The sequence below is a fragment of the Mobula hypostoma genome, chromosome 21 (genome assembly GCF_963921235.1).
Source record: "Mobula hypostoma chromosome 21, sMobHyp1.1, whole genome shotgun sequence".
Taxonomy (NCBI): Eukaryota; Metazoa; Chordata; class Chondrichthyes; order Myliobatiformes; family Myliobatidae; genus Mobula; species Mobula hypostoma.
The window spans coordinates 21,180,966-21,202,053 of record NC_086117.1 but is presented as its reverse complement, the minus strand read 5'-3'; the positions used below and the strand labels follow the sequence as shown (position 1 = coordinate 21,202,053).

The 21,088-nt window shown below is 37.8% G+C and overlaps 1 protein-coding gene across 6 annotated transcripts in view; it reads left to right on the top strand.

Moving 5' to 3' along the window:
* The window catches only part of LOC134359854 (nucleus accumbens-associated protein 2-like), a 68,719-nt gene extending 52,483 nt beyond the window's left edge, over positions 1–16,236 (top strand). For 5 of the 6 annotated variants that reach the window (XM_063073600.1, XM_063073597.1, XM_063073599.1 and 2 more), the window contains 4 exons: positions 2,064–2,240; positions 7,611–7,716; positions 7,827–7,924; positions 9,246–16,236. In XM_063073600.1, coding sequence (XP_062929670.1) covers positions 2,064–2,240; positions 7,611–7,716; positions 7,827–7,924; positions 9,246–9,739 — 875 coding nt within the window. In that variant the 3' untranslated portion in view covers positions 9,740–16,236. The remainder of the gene's footprint in view (positions 1–2,063; positions 2,241–7,610; positions 7,717–7,826; positions 7,925–9,245) is intronic. The other variant, XM_063073602.1, reaches the window with a different exon arrangement.
* Positions 16,237–21,088: the final 4,852 nt, after the last annotated feature.

The following is a 21,088-nucleotide window of genomic DNA, read 5'->3' as shown; positions in this document are numbered from 1 at the left end:
AAGCAAGGAATGAAGTCAAAGGTTGTTAGGCAGTTGTGCCCCTGATGAGGTCAATTAGTCTAGATTGGGTGCTTGAATTGTTGAGACAGGTAAAGATGGAGATTGCAGAATGATTTTACTGTAGCCTTCAAATTCTCCAGAGACAGCATGCCGCATTTGCTTTTTCCAAAAATTAAATCTGTCAATTAAATCTCTAGTTGTGGAGATGTTTCAGTTAGTAAAGGAGTAGTATAATTTGTAAAAGGATTACATTTGACTGACATGAATTTTTAGGAATAACAGAAGTTTACTGAGGGAATGTGGTAGATGTCACTGTGGGTAAATTTCAAAAAGCACTGACATAAATCCATAAAAAGCTGGTCAGCAGAATTAAGGACTGCATTAAATGTGTTAAAGGAGCATGATTAAAAATTGGCTTAAGGACAGATTTTTAAAACACAATCCAGTTTAATTCTCCTTTCCAGCTATTGGTCCATGGCATTTCAGGTGTATGTCAAGACAATAGATATGCTTGTCTATATCTGTAGTACTTTAGACAAAATGTTCCCAGCTCCCACAACCTTCTAGGGTTTTTTCTTGTGGATGTTTTTATAATTTAGATTTTGTTATTTGTCCAAAGTGAGTGATTTCCTAGCCAACTTCAGGGCATATTTTGCAAACTTTATCTGATCATGAGCTAATTTTGTAATCTCATTCCATATTACTAATATTACAATTCTGTAATCACCTCCTTAATCCCTTCCGCTATCCTTACCTCTCCAATCTGTTGAAGTTTTTATCCAGGATTTAGGTTTTGTCAGATTTAACTGTTCCAATGTTTTCTTGCTGGCCTTCCATCTGCCATCATTAACCATGACCACATTAGTTGTCTATGGCCTCTATCCTACTTTGTATGGTCTCCATCCATTACCCCTTGATTTGTTGGCATTTGATCCAATTTAGCAATGCAATTCTGAAATGCGCATCTTTGTTCACATTTTTACCCATACCTCCTTTGTAGTATCTTTACAACCCTCCAGCTCCTCACTGCTTAAATTTGATTTTTTTTTCCCCCTGTGTTTCTGACACCCTATGCTCCATGTCTGTAGTTTCCAGTAGTCTAGGCTGAGAAAACTGGAACTCTCTCCCTACATTTCATTTTCCCTCTTCTTTTAGTGCTGCTTTAAAATCCATCTCTTTCACTAAGCTTCTAATCACCATCTCAGTTAGGGAATTGTCCCAAGGAGTTTTGTCAAATATATTAACAATGTTAGAAATGTTTGGGTGGGTGAAAGTAAATTCCTTAATGGAAGGAATTGAAATGTATATCCACTACTGCCAAAACAAAATTGAGTTTGATTTTAAGGAAAAAGTACATGAAGTGGAAAGAATAAGCTGTGGGAGCTGCGTGTAATACAGGTAATGGAAACATAGCTGAATGTTTCCTGTGCTATAAGCATCACTAAATAGCTTTACACAATATTGGTCTTTCAATAATCAGCTCATTTGTGGCTAAACATTTGCAGTAATTTCAGAAAATCAGTTCTTGAATTTCTGAATGAATGTGGTCAGTGGATTGTTCTCTTGAGCCAGGGGCTCCCAAGCATTTTTTATGCCATGAACATCTACCATTAACTAAAGGGTCCATGGACCCCAGGTTTAGAATCCCTGACTTCAGCTAACTATTTATTGGTTTGGCAGACTAAGTTTAGTACACTTTTAGCATTGGCAGAAAATATCTGAGCAAGAGGTGTTCAACCTGAACTTTCAGCTTACCATAAAATTATTTGTGAATGACAGGATGTGACTCAATGGAACATAAAGTTGAATGCCATCATCAAACTGAGAACAGCTTATACCTAATCATTAATCTCAAATGGATTTAACTACAAATTTTCATTAAGATTTCTTCAAGAATATCTTTTTTCCAGTTTGTTTAACATTCTTGTATTTCAAGGTGATTGAAAAACAAACTTAAATATGCTTCTGCATCCATTCCACTTGTGGAACAAATTGAATGTCCTATCTGCTTTATTATCATGTATTGTAGTTTTAACCCTGCAGCTTATTTCTATTTCTTGTAGCGCAAGAGAAAGTTGGGCAGTTAACAAACCACATGACGGTAGAAAATCGCTCTTGTGTGCTTGTTCGTCGTGATTTAGTTGCACTTCCTGCTAGCCTCATCAGTCAGATTGGTTACAGATGTCACCCAAAGCTTTACTCAGAGGGTGACCCTGGTGAGAAATTAGAACTCGTCTCAGGTAAGAATGTAAAACTTTGATTGGTCAATTGTGAAGAAGGTACAGGGCTCAGTAAATTATTGAAAAATAAGCTATCATTAGACTGCTAATTAAGTTTTGGGAAGTTTGTTTATGCTATAGCCATTTCTGTAATCAGTTAGCTTTATCAAATGAGCCCTTTTTTGTTTTTTGTTTTTGTTCCTAACTGCTATAAACTTATGTGAGTTCCAAATGAGGAAGAGATCCAAGAAATGGAACTGCTGAGAATGGTGATTGCAAGGTCCACATTGATCAGAAATTTATCCTAGATTTATTTTTCCCTTAACGTGAATGCAGTGATTTTCAATCCAATCCAGAGTTGAGTTGGTCATTTATGTGGCCTAAACTAGAGCTTGGTTCAACATCTCAGTCCTACTTGTAGTTCTCTTTGGCTGCAAGAGGCTGATTTCATTCCATTTGAATCCACACAGGTCTCCATTGCCCATCAAAGTCTTTCCCTAAAAGAGCACAATGATTCTAAATTCTCGTTACTCTTTCAACTTTGTCCTTTGTTCTTTTTCTTCAATTTACTTTGACTTCCATGCCTTCTGTTGTCAAAAAGTGTGGTTCAAAAATGCTTTAGAACTCCCTTCAGAAATCTACTTATTTTTCTGCCTGCCCTGCATAAGCTGCACCTACCTTGACCTGAATTTCAATTGCCCATACTTAGTCTCCTAACGGTGTAGGGTCTAAATCTGAGTTTCCATAGGATAATCTTTTCCATATTAAAAATATGATATGAATGCAAGTTATTCTTTCAAACCTTTTATCCAGGCTCATGAGGCTGTTTCTGAATATTTTGTGGAGTTTCTCCTGCAAATTTTATCACCGTAGTTTCAGCACAAGGTTCCTAGAACTAAAAATAACTATTTTGTGTTTGCACAAAGAATACAAAATTCTAATAATCCTGGGCAACTCTTTGACTTTTGTATACTGGGTGGTTAACTTTTTTTTATTCATAACTTTCCTTTACCAATGATTATTTCAAGGGACAGGTATTTCTACCAAGTGGAGATGAGAATCCTAGTCTGTATTCCACTCAAGATAAGAGGAATTAAGAAATTATCATTTATGTGCAATACAAGTATAGATCTGCATCACCCTAGTGCGATATTTGTGCTATTCTTTTTTGGTTTCAGTGGATTAAATTATGATCCAACAGAGGTTAAAAAAGCAAATGAAAATGTACTTGACTTTGTTTTGAGTTTAAAAGGTTCCAAGAGCAAAGTGAACATTTGAAAGCTGGAATAATTGCTATTTATATCTTTTCATACTAATTAGCAAGCACCTGCAAGTTCATGGGCAATATCTTTAGGCCGTATTTGTCTAGATCTCTTGTACCTCTTGATTCCAGGCAAGCTTAGTGCATCAAAACACTTCAGACTAGAGTGTGTTGTACAAAAATCATTTTCATAATTAATTTTAAACATGTTGTAGAAGTGTGTTAGAATAATTATTTTTAATTGTTATACGGTAATCTGATTTTGTCATTTAAATCAGTTGCTTGAGCACAGAGTACAGTAAGTTTCAAATCCCCTTGTAGTTTAGCTAGTTGAAAGGTGCAACAGACATCACATTGTTAGATTTTAAAAAGTGCTAAATACTGAACATCTATACTGAATAGATGTAGTAGATGTTTATTAAATATCCAGTTGATGAGATTTTACTTAATTCAAGGAATCTCTGGGGTAGCACACTTTCAATTGCCTGCAAATCTTTCACCTTACTCCTCGTAACTTTTTTCTTGCTTTTCTTGTATGGATATAGATTTCAGTAGTGAAATTTCTAACCTTAAAGGAGGCTTTACATTTATTTTCTCTGTTGGCTCCTCAACAGTAATGGAATTTATGACCTGGTGGATGTTAAACATTCCACATAAAGGAAAAATACTACAAAGCATACATGCCAAGCCATAAAAACTAATTTTAAAAAAATGCTTTTCTGACACATGAAGTTGAGGAACACTTCTTGAAATATTGCAATTTTAAACAAAGTTTTTTTTTGGGGGGGAAGAAAATGTGCAGTGAATAGGTTATTAATTTAATCTGAATTGCAATGTTGTGTTATCTTGTTTACATTTTTTAAATGGTTGTAAAGCCTGTTAGCATATTTTAAATTAGCAAACCAAGTCACACCAATACATTTTTACATTTGCATATAAATAACAAATATGTCAACTCATGATTCAACTGACCCACCCACCAGTACCATGTAAAGGACTCACTAAATGGAATGTTTTCTAGTTGTCGCGACTGTGCAATTGCATCCATTCTCTTTCATTTATTCCAGGTCTCAACGTTTCTCTTGATTGAAAGATAATTTAAGGCGTTCATGTTGAAGGAAGCCAACTGGCTCTCATTGATGTGGTGTATATTATATGCAGAATGTAATGGTTGCTTTGATAACTTACCAAACCACACCCTACCCACAAGAAGGGAAAAGTTAGTGAGAGCATGGGAGCACCAACTTCTAAAAGTCACAAATAATCTCAATTTTAAAATGCTGACTCCAATTGCTTCATAGTTATTGATTCACAAATCTTCAACACTTCTTGCTAAGAGCACTTTTGGAATTCCTTTAAAGGAACGCCGTTGTTACTTGAGCAGTGGTGTGCAGTGAATGTCCTCAAGTCCTCAGAAAAAGGTGATAGGTCCTAGAGCAGAGTAAGCCATTTGACGTAATGCTTCACTGGGACAAACACCAAATCTATTTGGCCTTCCCTGCCTGGTCCCTCATACATGCTGAATTCTCATTACTGCAATCTGGTCTTAAGGTGGAAGGAAATGTTGCAAATGAGACCATCCACCTTTTTCTGGAATATACATTTGCTAAGTTATTCAGGAAACGTGTACAATGGTCTCTGTCAAGATTCATCCTGAGCAGATGTTTAACACCGGGCCCTTGCTGCTGTAGATTTTTCAAGGTGAAATCCCATCCAATTACTGACTTGGTCTTTGTCTACTCAAATGAATACTTACAGGGAACATAATGAGAACACTTGAATCATGGCTCCTGACCTTTAAAATCTACTCCTCAGCTTTTTTTCTCTAGTCCTGCCAAAGGGTTTCAACCCGAAACACCAGTTGTACTCTTTTCCATAGATGCAGTCTGGCCTGTTGAGTTCCTCCAGCATTTTCTGTGTGTTTCTTGGATTTCCAGCATCCGCAGAATATCTCTTGTTTATTGATAACCTTTACTTATTTATACCTTGTCTTTTTAAAATCAAATAGTAACAGGTTTAGAATGACTCCTATTGTAATTATTTGTAGTTAATGTCTGAGCCACATTTAAGTGATCTCTTGGGTTAAGGTGGACAATATTGCATCAAAGCACTGGCAGTCAGCTTCTGTGCCAACCCTGCTGATTCTCCTGTGTCTGCTCCCTGTTGTCTCTAGTTCCCAGTGTTGGCTCTGCAAACCTTCGCGAGACCCTGTTCATGATGAAAAGGATTGGAGGGTGAGAGAAATGTGTTCCTGCAGAAGGGACTAGTTTCCATGTGCCATACCTCCTATAACGGGAGGTTATTTATCTTGTGTGGCACATCTCTGCTTGTTTCTGGAAAACAGCCTGTTAATGTGCAGCACCTGTTTGCTCCAAGACAACCACAAGTTGCTCTTGTGACATCCACATTTCCATTTAGTTATGACTGGCATTGAACTGCTATCTTATGACATATTGCTGTTACTTCAAAGCTTTAAACCTTTCTCTTGCAGATTAGGCAGATATCCAGCTGTGTTAGAGCAAGAATGCACAGAAACAAAGATTTGATATGGCCTCTGAGCCAGTAAGTGCTGAGTGAAGGAAATGACACTCGCTGGTCCCTACCACAATATGTATCGCATCCAGAACGGAGCTCTGTGTCCTTGCTCAGCATACCAACTGCCAGAACTTGGATACCCTCCAAATGGATGTGCGTTTTTGACGCCAGCCTTAACAATGAACTATCTTGTGCATTCCTATCTGCTTTTTTTTTACAAGTGCATCCAAATTGTGGCCCTTATTTGAGTCTGGTCCATGACAGATATTTGCATCCTGCATTCTTCCCCCTTCTTCTAACACCAAGACCAGTCTCCATCCCAGCTTCCTGATGCCAGTCCGCCAGCTATTTTGCTCCTCATTACTTGTTATGTTAGTCTGTGGGGTGTTGGATGTGGTGCTGCATTGTACTTTTCTTCAGTTGTTTCTTACACCTCCATTCTCTTCTTTATCCCTTGCTACTCCACCCCTCTCTGTATTTTATGGGGAGAGAAATAGTTGAGCTATCCTATAAGAATGAACTAAGTGTTAGTTCAAAGTTAAAAGTAAAATTTATTATCAGAGCACCACATACAACCCTGAGATTCTTTTTTCCTGCAGGCATACTTATCAAATTTATAAAACAAGATCAATGAACAACAAACAGTGCAAATGCAAATATAAATAATAGCAATAAATACTGAGACAATGAAATAAGATAAAATGTCCTTAAAGTGAGATCATTGGTTGTGGGAATGAGTATAGTTTTCCTCTTTTGGTCAAGGGCCTGATGGTTGAGGGGTAGTGATTGTTCTTGAGCCTGGTGGTGAGAGTCCTGAGGCATCTATACCTTCTACCTAATGGCAGCAGCGATAAAAGAGCATGGCCTGGGTGGCGAGGATCTTTGAAGCAAGCTGCTTTTCATGTAGATGTGCACAATGGTTTGGAGGACTTTTTAATTATATAATTATAGTGATGCAAGTTTAGATAGTAATAAGGGGCACTTGCTGTTGATTTTAAGTTAGCGAGGTAGCAATCACAATGAAACATTATTAATGACCGTATTTCATAGATTACGGGTGACTGGCCTTCAGTAATCATTGGGTGCAGGATATTGATTTGGGTGGTTGTTGTATTCATGAGGCGCTCCCAACTCCTGCCTCCTTGCCTCCTATGTAGCTAACTTTACCTGAGGCAAGTGATGATGGATATTGGGTAAACTTATCATTATCTATTTTGAGGCTTGACCTCATAGGGCAGATTCTGAAGGGGATTAAATTCAAGGTTGGATGAAGGTGGAGCATATTCTGCCTTATTACTTTGGGAATACCACTCCTAGCTCTCATTATCCCAGTTATTGTATTTCAAGGGAATTGTATGGTGTGTTATCTGACTGTGTACGACTTAGAGGTGCCTAAGTGAGTTTTTTTGCTCTTTTTAAAGAAAACGAGAAATTTTAGTTCATTTGAGGTAATTAGTTCTCCTATAGAATACCATGAAACATCCTGATAATCTTTCATTTCAGTAGAACATTATCTGTGTCAGTTGTTTCTGGAACAATTCAACCACAAGTAAAGCTATGGACTACAGTGATTTAATGCATTTCTCTCTTGGCAGGTTCTGGAGTTTATATCACCCGAGGTCAACTGATGAACTGTCACCTGTGTGCTGGGGTCAAACACAAGGTTCTCCTCCGCCGCCTACTTGCCTCATTCTTTGATCGGTGAGTAACAGATTCCTGACCACGCCATCTGATTTAACCTTTCCATGTTTGCTTAGCCAGCAAACTTTAGGTCTTCTAAGGGTAATCAGTTGGTTTTGATTATTTTGCAGCAACACACTGGCAAATAGCTGTGGGACTGGAATTCGCTCCTCCACTAGTGACCCCAGTAGAAAGCCTTTGGATAGCAGGGTCTTGAATGCAGTGAAATGTAAGTAACAGTCAATAAATTATTCTTAAAATGAAATGAATATTCTTAAAAATGAAGGCAGGAAATGTACTCAAAGCTGTAGGGTTTTATTTATATATTTACATGATATATTTACATTTTAATATAATATGTATTTACAATATTTACATTAATATTGACTTAAAGAACGAGAATTAGATAATTATTTTGTTGTACATGCTTCAATTTCCCCACCCCAGGTTCTTTTTCTACTACTTGTAAGGTCTGTAGGTTTGACTACAGTAACACGAGGACTCCCATGTCTCTTTGCACCTCTGATTTCTAAATTTTCTCCGCATTTAGAAAATAGTCTTCACCTTTATTCCTGCCATCAAAGTGTGTGACAATATACTCCGACACTGTATGCTTTGCTAGTTCTCCCAGTCTGACAAAGTTCTCCGCAGACTCCCTGCTTCCTCAACACTACCTGACCTTCCACGTTGTCTCATCCACAAACTGTCACAAAGCCATCGATTCCACCATCCAGGTCATTAACATGTGAAAAGTGGTAGCCCCAATGTCAATCCCAGAACATCAGCAGCCAACCAAAAAAGGCCCCCTTTATTCACACTCTGTGTCTTTTGCCAGTCAGTCAATCTTCTATCTATGCTAATACCGTTCCTGCAAAACCACGATCTCCCATCTATTTTAGTAGCTTCATGTGTGGCAACCTTGTCAGAGGCCTTATGAAAATCCAAGTAAACTACATCCACTGACTCCTTTGTTTACCTTGCCTGTTATTTTCTCAAATAATTCAGACAGATTTGTCAGCCAAGACCTCCCCTTAAGGAAATGATATAACTTCTGCCTATTTTATCGTGTGGCTCCACGTACCCCAAAACTTCATCCTTAATAATGGACTTTAAAATCTTACCAATCACTGAAGTCTGGCTAACCAGCTTACAGTTCCTGTATTTCGCCTTCCTTAAAGAGTGGATGCTTTTCTATCTATGGAATGCCTGTCGAATGATACTATTAAGTTTGTGGATAAGATGCAATCTAATGAACTGAGTAAACGTGATTTTTATGCACTAGAAAGCCATCTTTTGACTTGGAACCCATTAGCAAGCATTAAGGAGTCCTTCATGTTATAGTATGGGTTCAGAGTTCGCAAACAAATGAATTCTGTATTTAAAACAATTTTTATTTTTCTCGTGCTAAATTGTTTCCTTAATCATACTTTTTAAATCCTGTAAGTTTCGGTATTTTATGTTAAACTAAACTGCTGATTCTATGCAGACAGAATGTTTTTAGAGGATAATATTTTGCATTTTTATTCACTATTTCTTTACTATTTTAACAGTATATTGTCAGAATTTTGCTCCCAATTTCAAAGAAAGCGAGATGAATGTGATTGCTGCCGATATGTGCACTAATGCTCGAAGAGTTCGCAAGCGCTGGTTGCCCAAGATTAAATCGATGCTGCCTGATGGGATGGAAGTGTACCGCACCGTTATTGGAGATGCTGGTGGCGGAGACAGCTTGGACCCAGAGCTGTATGGAACTGGACTGGCATTTGAGCAAAGTAGTCAAGCTGAAAAACGTAGTGATCCTGGGACTGTACTCAGTGAAAGAACAAACCCTGTAAGCATAGATGTGGAGTCCCCCAGCTCGAACCAGTCCTGTGAACAGACTGAAATGGCAGAGTCAGTAATAAGAGAAGCCACTGGCACTAATAATTTGGCCTCTGACACACCCAACACAGGTTCCACTTTCGATGAAGATGAAGCTTCTTCTAATAATAGATCTGAAACAGCAATGCGAAAACTGGATGGAGCATACGCAGGGACCGTGTGAACGTTTTCACTGTCAAAAGAAAGCGCATCATGTTAATTGAAATGGCTTGCATGCATACTAACCCTCTCAACATTTGGCAGTGTTATTAAGCCACTGACCTGTACCTGTTGCCTGAACACATGACTTTTACCTTACCTGTATACAAGTTGCCATGAAGGAATGAAGACACCTTTTTAACAGTGAAATGGATGTTTCTAATTCAACTCGTCGGGGTGACACGAGGATGTAGTCTCTCCCCACTGAAGACCATAATTATGGAACAGCAGGGTGGTTTGAAAATTACCCTTATTGCTGATATATATATCTGATCCTGATTGTTTTAGCACTGTTAGTCCATTAACAAACTCTTACATGGAACTGACCTCCTAAAAACACACTAACTTTGATGGGATTGAAAAGTAGAATTTGAAAGAAAATAATGTTGTCATCCATGTATCAATATCTGCTCTTTCAAAACGATGATGGCCAAGGTTACTACCACAGTGTGCACTAGCTTAGCTAGCTGGAGTTCAAATATTTAGTATAATCTGACTGATTATATTTTTTTCAGACACTTATATATAAATATATATATATAGCTATAAGTGATGCTGTAAGAAGAGTGACTGAATGACATTTGGCTCTGAATGAATCTTGAAGATTCCACTGATTGCTGGTAACGTTATGGTCATTTTTACCCTCTCAGAGGGCAGCTGTTTCAGGAACGCGGGTTGGGCTTTAATCCTTCAATCATTCCTTGAAGTCAGGAGGTACTTGCTTTTGGGGTTGATTGTGGGAGATGGGGAAGAACGCCAAACAGAACCTTAAAAAGAGCATACGAATACGTTGCGTAGGGTGTTTGCATGATGTGATAAGACTGAACATTGATCATGCTTAAGACATAGATTGTCATAAAATGTTACTTAGATTGTAAACATGTGGAACCATGTGCCTTAGACATTTGATTTACTTTTTCTCCCAAGAAAGAATGATCTCATCATATTTTGCTGATTGTTTTGTTAATTGTAAAAGAGCACCCATAGTATTTAAGTGACTTAACAGTATTTACGTATAAATACAGATTTGTTCACCAATGTGTGAATTTTCCAAATAGCTCCTCACTTTGTTTAAGTAGCACTGGCGTGAACAATGCCGTTAATATGACTGTTGGCTAAATGCACTTAGTGGAAAATATTTTTGTTTTTCTTTTGATGAAATTGATCATTCCCTGAACAAAAGATTGCAGAAGTGCCATTTGAAAGTTTGGCTACATAACCCTTACAGCTTGAATACTGTATGTTGGGTTACACTGTTTTGATGCACTTTATTGTACATGGTAAATTATCAAAAGTTCTCATCAATCCAATATCTTCTTAAAATAGTAATATTCATAGCCTCTCTACTTTTATTTCTGAAAAGCAAGTTGATTAATTCATAGCTTTTGTTTGCATTACTAAAACAAGACTTTGTCATTTCTCCATAAGGGGATAGCAATGATATCACTGCTTGAAGTCTCTTCCGAATACAGGTTTTTTTGCTTGTGGTTCATTGACATGTAATAAGATCCTTCTCCCTCCAGGTTCATGTTGTTAGATCACTCAAAGTCATGGGGCAGGCCAGTACATTTTCTTCACTTCTCTGCTCCTTTCCTGTAAAATACTTAAAATCACTGCATATGATCATCTGTTACTTTAAAAGCTGTTGCCCTTTTCAGTGTTATTCAGCCTTATCTTATTGAGCACTTCCAGTCAGTTGCTGCTACAACACTGCTCCAAAAATGTCATATTTTCAATGCCACTCTTTTTGAGAGGAAAGACTGAGCTAGTGTTTCATCCTTCCATTTCGAACTGTCAGAATCTGCCACAGCCTCCACTTCTTCTCTTCCCCCTTCTCTTTTGCCCCACCACACCCCTCCCCCACCCTTGGGAGTAGAGATTGAAGAAGGGACGGATATCTTCCTGCTCTTGTCACTTCAATTGCTTGGAGTGATTAAGCTATCCAGTCCTCTGTTCTGGTGTTCATCTTTCAAAATGACACTATTTCTACTTGGGATAGCGCCATGTATGCACTGTTGATTCGGTGATTGTGAATATACAGTGAGTCTGAATTAAATGAGCTGCTGAGAAGCCCTGAAGGTTCCATTTGGAAAGTCTGTGGGTAAACAATTCAACTATACACCCTTCTATTTGAATAGGATGAGCACACAAACTTGGAATTGAGAGTTTTTTTTTCCAGCCAAGTTGAATTTAATAGTCAAGTAGCAAATTGCTTTTGGAATAAACCATTTGCATATTTTTTTAAAAGTCTCAAAGGAGAGGAACTTGCACTCAGCAGTGTGGAACTTTTCCTTTGAGCTTGTTGGAATTGTCCGTTATCCACTTCACTTCAGCTTCCTCCCATCGATACAGTGGTTTAACAATCGCAGTTCCTTTTATAAGATGTTGATAACTCTAAAGCTGATGTAACTCATTTCTTTAAATTCTCCCCTTTCTCCTTGCCAACTGCAAACATCACCACAATCCCAGCATGAAAAATACATGTTTCAGACTAAATTGCTGATGTTGATCTTGAGCTGAGTTGCCCAGCGCAATAACAAAATCTTAATCTCTGGAGATAAAATTTGTGGAACTTGCCATTTTAAAAAAAAATGGGTAAATGATGAAACAGCATTGTCAGAAATATCACCAAGTATAGACACTGAAAATTTCAAAGTAAATGTTATGCCTTAATCCTTTGTGCTTGCATTCAGTTCAATGGAAAAGGAAGAGCTGTTTCATCTGGAGGAACAAGTTGCCTCCAAACTATAAAGTACGTGCTTTCCAGTTTCAGATTTGCACAGTGCCTGTGTTCAACCATTAGGATCAACAAGGCACCTTCACTTTTCCAAAGGATAATTTGTTGGAATTGTTATTGCTTTGACTTTTGTTTTGACAATCTTGAACTTTTCTGTAATACTGAATAGCAATGAGATAATAGAAATCAAATCATAAAAGATGTATATCTGAAAAATACATGAACTGCTGAAGACAGTTAGTTTGTCATTTCTGGCTACACTGTTCAGGAAGGTGATTTGGCCCCATACTTTATCCTTTCGGGCTTAATAATCACATGTTCACTGGGGATTTTTTCAGAGAAGTGTGTTTTTCAAAGAAATTATTTTGTTATAAATGTGCCTCCTTTTACTGACCTGAGGCAAGCAGTCTTGTATTACATTTTGAAAAGGGAGAGTGTTCTGGTTTGGATGGAGCTTTTATGTAGCTCAGTGGCTTACAAGCACCTTGTCTCCAAGAAATTCCTGTTGTCAAAAGTTTTGAATTTAAATGGTGCCTCACTATGTTGGGCCTGAATGGATATGATAATTTGATCCATAAACAGCAAGTAATTTGAAATATTAATTTAAAATATCAAAACAAGTGCCACTTGGTAATCATGAATTGTGGTGTAGGTGGTTTAAAAATGTATCAGTATCACAATACATTTGATAGCGCTGAAGTATTTTGGTGGTTATGCTGAAATGTTTTAGAAAGACATTAACTTACAGTCATTTCTTAAAGTTGATTATTGGGAGTAGTATTAGCCTGATGATAAAAAGCAACAGTTGAAGTGGAATTAATGCAGCTCTAAATTTAGTGACCTGAGTTTTGACATGAGGGTTTTTGTATCCTTGAATCCCAAGTGTAAGAAAACTGATTTTTAACAAGAATTCTTCAGTTAACTGCAGAGAAACAATGAAATTACACTAATTAAACTACAGTAATCATGGATGAAAATTAAAACTGAACAGCTTCAAATTTCTGGCATTAAATACTAAGGATAAAATTTTGGAAGGAATGGAGGCAGGAGTGACATGGCAGATGAAGAATGAAGAAGCAAGGAGCATTCTGTGGACTTCAAAAAATAACAAAAATTAGGAGAAAGTTTATTGTGAATCACCTGAACTAGCATTTTCTAACTGTCCTACTACTGACTAATGCTGCTGTCAGTATTCTGTTGAAAGACTTCTTTGATTCTGACATTTACAGGATCTAAAAATTGTCCCACTTAGTTTTCTGAATTCACCACTCAAATTTCACAAGTCTGATTCAGAAGAGAAGTATTTTCTCATGCTGTGAAAAAGGGTGCTTTTTTCTGCATGCACTTGTGAAGCATGTGAACCAACTAATATCTTTAAAGTTTATCAAATTTCACATGCTGGTTTGTCAGGAAGGTGAAAATGTTGTGCACAGTTTTATGCTTCTCTTTTTGCTCTACAATTTTTTAAAAAAGTAAAAATCATAGATGACATTTATGAAATTAAATGCATGTGTTAGATGATAACCCATGTATATACTGTATCTAAGGACTTTGTCTTCCAGGAATCTTTAACTTTAGTAGGATAGCAATTTTGCCTATATTAATTATCAAGCCTAGGTCTGTTTCCATCATTTGTCAGTAATTTCCATTAGGGAACCATTATATTCCTACAAGCAGTTGGGAACTTCTAGCCTTTTGAGAATATGTATGCATGATAGCATTTCATTTGGCATCAAGAAGCACTACTCACAAAGACTTTTTTAAATATTTTGAAATTACCTTTCATATTTTTGACAGCCCTAATGGGACCTTAAACTGGTCCAATTCCTTAACTGCTGGAATTCTGTACTAGGTGTTAGCAGGCATCAGACTGCAGTTAGCTTTCATTCACATCACTAATGTGTGAAACACAAACTTTTTAGTGATTCTTCTATCATTTCAAAAGTACAAGGTGCAGATGCTTTTGACTTAAGACTCTCAAATATTACTGATTTGAAAGTTTTAAATGTACTATAGATGTAATGAAAAAATTGGTGTCCTAAGGATTTGAATGGTCAGGATATGAAAGCTTGAAATTGTGACCGTAAATCTGTTTAATGTGGCTTTCAAATGCATTGGAACAGGGAAACTTCCAAGATGACAGACTTAAGAAATCTCTAGATCTGCTGAATAAGAAGGACTTAAGAGAAGATATGCTGTGAAATCTAATCACTTAGATTAGTTTGCTGTTGAATTATTTGACAATTTTTTCTCCCTTTTGACCCTCTCTGGGCAGCTGGCATCTTCTCGCATGGCCAATATCCATGTGCAGAGCTGAATATCGAAAGCTTCAGGTGCATGCTTGTTACCACTTGACATCAATTCTCTGCTGAAGTGAGTTCAGCAGGAATCCTCACTAATCATTAACCTTGTTCCTCCCTGTCATGTGGACACAAGGCAAGCCTACTGTCATGGCTGAGTGAGCAATTGAACGCAGTCCATTAGCAAACATGCATCTCATTCCATGTTCCACAAAGAATAATTTGAAAAACTGCCCTATCATTAATATGAACAGGTTTAAGGAACAATTCAGGAAAGTAATGATCTCCAAAATCTTTAAAGTGCATGGGGTAGAGAAGTAGCCTGCGAGCTATTTTTATTTAATACTAAGCTTGTGTTTCTACTGAGGCGCCTGTCACCACACCTCCAACCAAACCAGTTCTTTTATTTAATAACTGCCTCTTGTGAACTGAGTAATACTTTGTCCTTGTGCTGCAGTCAGTCCCTCTAATCAAAGTAAGTTTGATTTGAAAACTTGCCTTTTTCTTTTATTTAAATGACCCTAATAATACACCTGTATAAAAATGTGTTAGTATGAAAATGTTCATCATATCAGCAAAAATATAATTAACTTTTCTATTTGGGAATCAATCATAAACCCTTCATGGTCTCAGAGCATGTCTTCTATAGGTATGTTTCAACAGACTCGTCCAAAACCTCTTCCCTGCCCATAGTGCAATATCTGACTGAGCAATGCCACGAGAGAGCAGTCAAACAAAATACTTAAAAGACTGAGTGGCAACAAGATTATCGTCTGTTGTAACCTTCTGACACTCCAGTGCAATACTAAAGGACTATCAGAAGTACTGTTTTGCAGAAAAGGCTTTAAAACAAACCTTTGTTTAATGTAATATTCTGAAATTTTATTTCTATTTTGTGCTACTGTTTGGAAGAGGATTCAATTTTTATGGAACATTTCCCATGTCTTGAAAAACTTTCAAAAGCACTCATGCGAATCTGTTTTCATTTTGCTCACCCTGCCTCGAAGTTGTGAAGCAGATCTATCCAAATACGAAATGCAGCTTTAATAGAAAGGTAATTAGAGAAACCCTGTTGCACCAAAGCAAACAATAAAGGCTTCAAGCTTGTGTTAACAAGCTTATCACGATGAAAGAAATGTTTTGTTTCTGTACACTTCTCTGGTTAAAGATGGGAAAGGTATTCATTGTGCACAAATGCAATTTGCCTGACCGGGTTTGTGAAAAATAGTTATTTTTAAATTACACTGTAAAATGTCTGAGCCATTTCAACACATTTGCACCTTTGAGTTCTAGGAAAGATTGTCTAGGTAGAGCTGCCTTACTGAAAATGGCACTGATGGGACTGTTACTCCAGCAAGATGACTGTTAAATTCTGGGGCTGTTTCTAGATTTGGCCAAGATTTAACGTGTTCAATAAAAGTAACACACTTGAAAACTGTTTTTGTCACTGTCATACTTTTGGGCTGTTTGTTTTTATCTAATCTTTATAGGTTCAGCATGAGATTTCATTTTCAATTGCATGGATTTCAAAGGGGAAAAAGTCTTTGCAGTTTCATTGTGTTTTTGTAAATCTTTTTAAAATTGGAGGTGCTTTATTTCCACAAACTGCCTACAATTTTAGAACTGACTTGTGTTGACCTTGGATCAGTGGTAACACCATCCATGAATCAAAAAGTGCATGCCAGAGACATGGGTAGAATTCAGAATAATGTTCCACTGCACTATTAAGCACTGAACTGTTGGAAATTGAATGAGACTTCAGGCTAAATCCCTACTTCCAGGGAAGTTGAAGAGGAAAGCGCTACGAATCTTTGAACAAATATTTATTCTGTGATTTATTTATTTTGTGTTTATGCATATTTGCCACAATATTTTTCTACAATTCTTCACACAGCGACTTGTTATAATTTTGATTTTAGTGTGGTGAAGTATCCCAAAATGTATCATTGCAATATAACCAGAGGAAAATTAACCCCCAGCCACATTTAGATATTCAGACAGATAACATTTCAGGGACACAGATTATGAAAGAAAATACTCTGCCTAAGTTCCTCTTCTGTTTCTGATAAAGTGTCAAGAGCTTGTCATTTTTAGAACTTCTATTTATGACTTATGATTTGTAGTCTCTACACTTAGAGTACTTTTTAAACTTCAAATTTATGAATAGTATACTGACTAGTCTGTTGAACACCCAATCTATACACCACACCATGATCAAGATGTAAACTCTTTCTCTCAATAGGTGTGGCACCTTCCCAGCATTTCATTCTCGATTGCCAGAATCCACCACTTTTTTTAAATGAAAAGCTGTATTTGGTCAGAAGAAGAGTGGGCATGCCTGTCAATCAGTCTTAATTATACTGTTCAGTGACTGCTCTTTAAATGGACTGCTATCAAAATAAATTTACTGGTTGCTGCATGTTACACACCCTGCCCCATCTCCAGTGTATGGCCTAGCATATGGAAAGAGGTACTCTCCCATGTTGGTTAAATGAAACTCGAAAGTGGCAACTCAGTAAGATATGAAAGTGCCAGATTATATTTACAAAGGTTAAAGGTTTTTAAAAAATATGAACAGTTCTTAAGGGATGCTGAGATTAGTACATGTTTTTATATGTAATTACAGGAGTTTTTGTGAATCAGGAGGCACCAGAGAAGTTCAGACCCAAGCCTGAACAAAAAATGCACATAACTGAAGAGCAATTGGGAGTGAGAGCTCTGACTGATCTTCGAACACTGAGAACAGTCTCGTTATGATTCTGCTGTTCTTTTAACAGGCCTTAAAGTTAGTTGTATTGCATGGACACAGCTCCTTCAGCTCAATTCATCCATGCCAAGTTGTCTGCCTGGGCTACTCCTGTTCGCCAATATCCCTCCAAGCATTTTCCATCCACATACCTGTCTAAATGTCTTTCAAACATTGTAATTGTACCCATCTCATATGCCTGCTACACAGACCCCTTAAATCTTTCCCCAACTTTAAATCTGTCTCCTCTTTAGTCTCTCCTATCCTTGGGAAAAGAATGATTATTCACCTTAGCTATGCCACTCGTGATTTTGTATACTTGTGGTTCTTGACCTGTTATCATTGCCTTTCACGTTGCACTATCATCCTGTTTGTCTCCTTTCATCTTTTGTCTCATTGTAAGTGTTTCTGTTTATTCTTTCCTCAGCCCCTTCCTCATCTGAAATGTGTCTTATCTGTCATCTATTGTTCTGCTGAAAGTTTATTGACCTATAAAATTCATTAGTTTCTGTCTTCGCTGATGCTGCCTGACTTGCTGGATATTTTCACCATCAGATGTCTGTCACCTGCAGCATGTTGCTATTATGTGGTTTATAAATATCTCTGCACCTGATAGCTATGCAAATCTTGTGTATAATGCAAATCAAGTGAGAGCTGTATGTGATGGGTTGTTTCAGTGATACAGACTGGCAAGTGTCCAGGTCACAGCACGAAGGAACAATGGTATGGCAGATTTAACGTTAAAATTAGTTGAGTTCCAAGCCTACTTTTGCATTCAGTATCACCTTTCATGGTAGTTTAATCTCCTTTTCAATTGCTTCAGGATTAAAGATTGTATATCAGATGGTTGGATTTGATCAGAGCAAGATCGTTATTTAAATAAAGCCCCAAAATTATAACTTCACTAAGTCAGTCTGTCAGGTCTGTACTTAAGGCACATTTGAGGGATATCTATTTGGATCTTCCCCTCTGCTTTGTAGTTAAAAGTGCTTTATCAGCGATGTGAAACCGCACTGCAGTGTTCGAGATGGATGTAATCTGCAAGTAAAATTCCCAGAGTAATAGAGCTGAAATGGTGTCAGCAATATTCAAAGAGTAAATCAGACCATAGTTTGAAATGAAGCTATGGAAATGAAGTTCTGCCCATGCTGAATTCTTAACCTGTTAATTAGTTTATATCAGTTAATGGAGTAGGAACTGTTAAACCTGCTTTCCAATAGGTGATTGCACTGGGGAGGGCAGGCTTTCAGAATCAGGTTAATTATCACAGACATGTCATGAAATTCATTGTTTTGTAGCAGCAGTGCAATACATAAAAATACAACAAGAAATGTGAAAAGTAGTGTCAAAGCAGAGCAAAATTGTGAGCAGCACACAATGCTGGGGGAACTCGGGCTAGGCAGAATTTTGATTTGGTGTTCGTGGATTCATGTAGAATGTTCAGAAATCTGATGGAGGGGTAGAAGCTGTTACTAAAAGGTTGAGTGTGTCAGGCTCCTGTACCACCACCTGAAGAGAACATATCCTAGATGGGGAGGGTCCTTAACGATGGATGCTGCCTTCCTGAGGCGCTGCCTTTTGAAGATGTCCTCTATGATGGGGAGGTTAGTGCCCATGATGGAGGTGACTAAGTCCACAACCCTCCGTTTTATCTGATCCTATGCATTGGAGCCTCTGTCAGAATGCTCTCCACAATACATCTGTAGAAATTTGGTAATGTATCAAATCTCCTCAAACTCCTAATGAGTATAGCAGCTTTATACATTTAAAAAAATGTGTACAGGATCTCCCAGTTGTTGCATGGATTTACGAAATATTGGCCTGGATTTCATCATCTGAATACACAATGACGTTGAATGGAAAATTGATGTGTTAATGTGGAGAAGTAGGGGTGGGGGCAAAATATCGTTCGCCTGCAATATTGCCATCTCCCATTATGTGATCTTGCTGACTTCAATTGTCCATGTTCCAAAGAATTCAGAGATAATAAATGCTGTTAGTGTAACTCAACACCTTAAAAATATAGTAAAACAAACTTTTTAAAGTGATGAAAGATGTGACATGTTATTTAAGTTTATAAGGGAAATAAATTATAGTCAAACCATTCAAAGCCACACAGCAATGCATTTCTTAAATAGATGCTTTTTATTAAAAGATGTGTTTTAACTGTTCATTGCAGGGATGCTTTAGCTCACAGCACAGATCGGTTGTTTGCACACACAGTGGCCACTTTAGTAGATGTATCCTGTGCCGAATAAAGTGGCCATTGAGTGTTTGTTCATGGTCTTCTGCAGCTGTAACCCATCCACTTCAAAGTTCAATGTGTTGTGCATTCAAAAATTCTCTTCTGCACACCATAAAACTGTAAGACCTGGGAGCAGAATTAGGCCACTTGGCCCTTGAGTTGCTCCACCATTCTATCATGGCTGATTTATTATCCCTCTCAATCTCATTCTCCTGCCTTTTCCCCCGTAACCTTTGACACCCTGGCTAAGCAAGAACCTATTCATCTCTGCTTTAAATATACTCAATGACCTGACCTCCACGGCTGTCCAAGGCAATGAGTTCCACAGGTTCACATGTGCTAGCTAAAGAGATTCCTTCTGAAGTCTGATCTAAATGGACATCCCCATACTCTGAGGCTGTACCCTCTGGTCCTAGGCTCACCCACTATAGGAAACATCCTCTCCACGTCCACTCCATTGAGGCCTTTCAGTATTTGACAATGAGCTCCCCTCTCATTCTTCTAAACTCCAATCAGTACAGGCCCAGAGGCATCAAACACTCCTCGCCCTTTTGTTCCTGGAATCATTCTAATGAACCTCTGGGGTCCTCTCTAATGGCAGCACATCTTTTCATAGATAAGGGGCCCAAAGCTGCTCACAATACTTCAAGTGTGGTCTGACCTCGGCTTTATAAAGCCTTGGCATCACATTCTTGCTCTTACTTTGTAGTCCTCTCAAAATGAATGCTAACACTGTATTTGCCGTCTTTATCTCAAACTCAACTTGCAAGTTAACCTTTAGGAAAGCCTGCAAAAAGAGTCACAAGTCTCTTTGCTCCTCATTTTTGAATTTTCCTTCAGTATAGTAAACAGTATATGCCTTAATTCCACTTTCTACCAAAATGCATGACCATATGCTCCCCTACACTATATTTCATCTGCCATTCTTGCCCGTGTTCCCAGTCTGGCCAAGTCCTCTGTTGACTCCCTGCTTCCTCAACACTATCTACCCCTCCTCTTATCTTCATATTGTCCACAAACTTCACCACAAAACCATCAATTCCTTCATCCAAATCATTGGCATTCAACATGAAAAGAAGTGGTCCCAATACTGATATCTGTGGCACACCACTAGACACCAGCAGCCAACCAGAATAGGGCTCCTTTATTCCAACTCTTTGCCTCCTGCTAGCCAATCCTCTATCCATGCAAGTATCTTTCCTGTAATACCATAGGCTCTTATGATGTTTAGCAGCTTCATATGCAGCACCTTGTCAAAGGCCTTCTGAAAATCCAAGTAAACAACA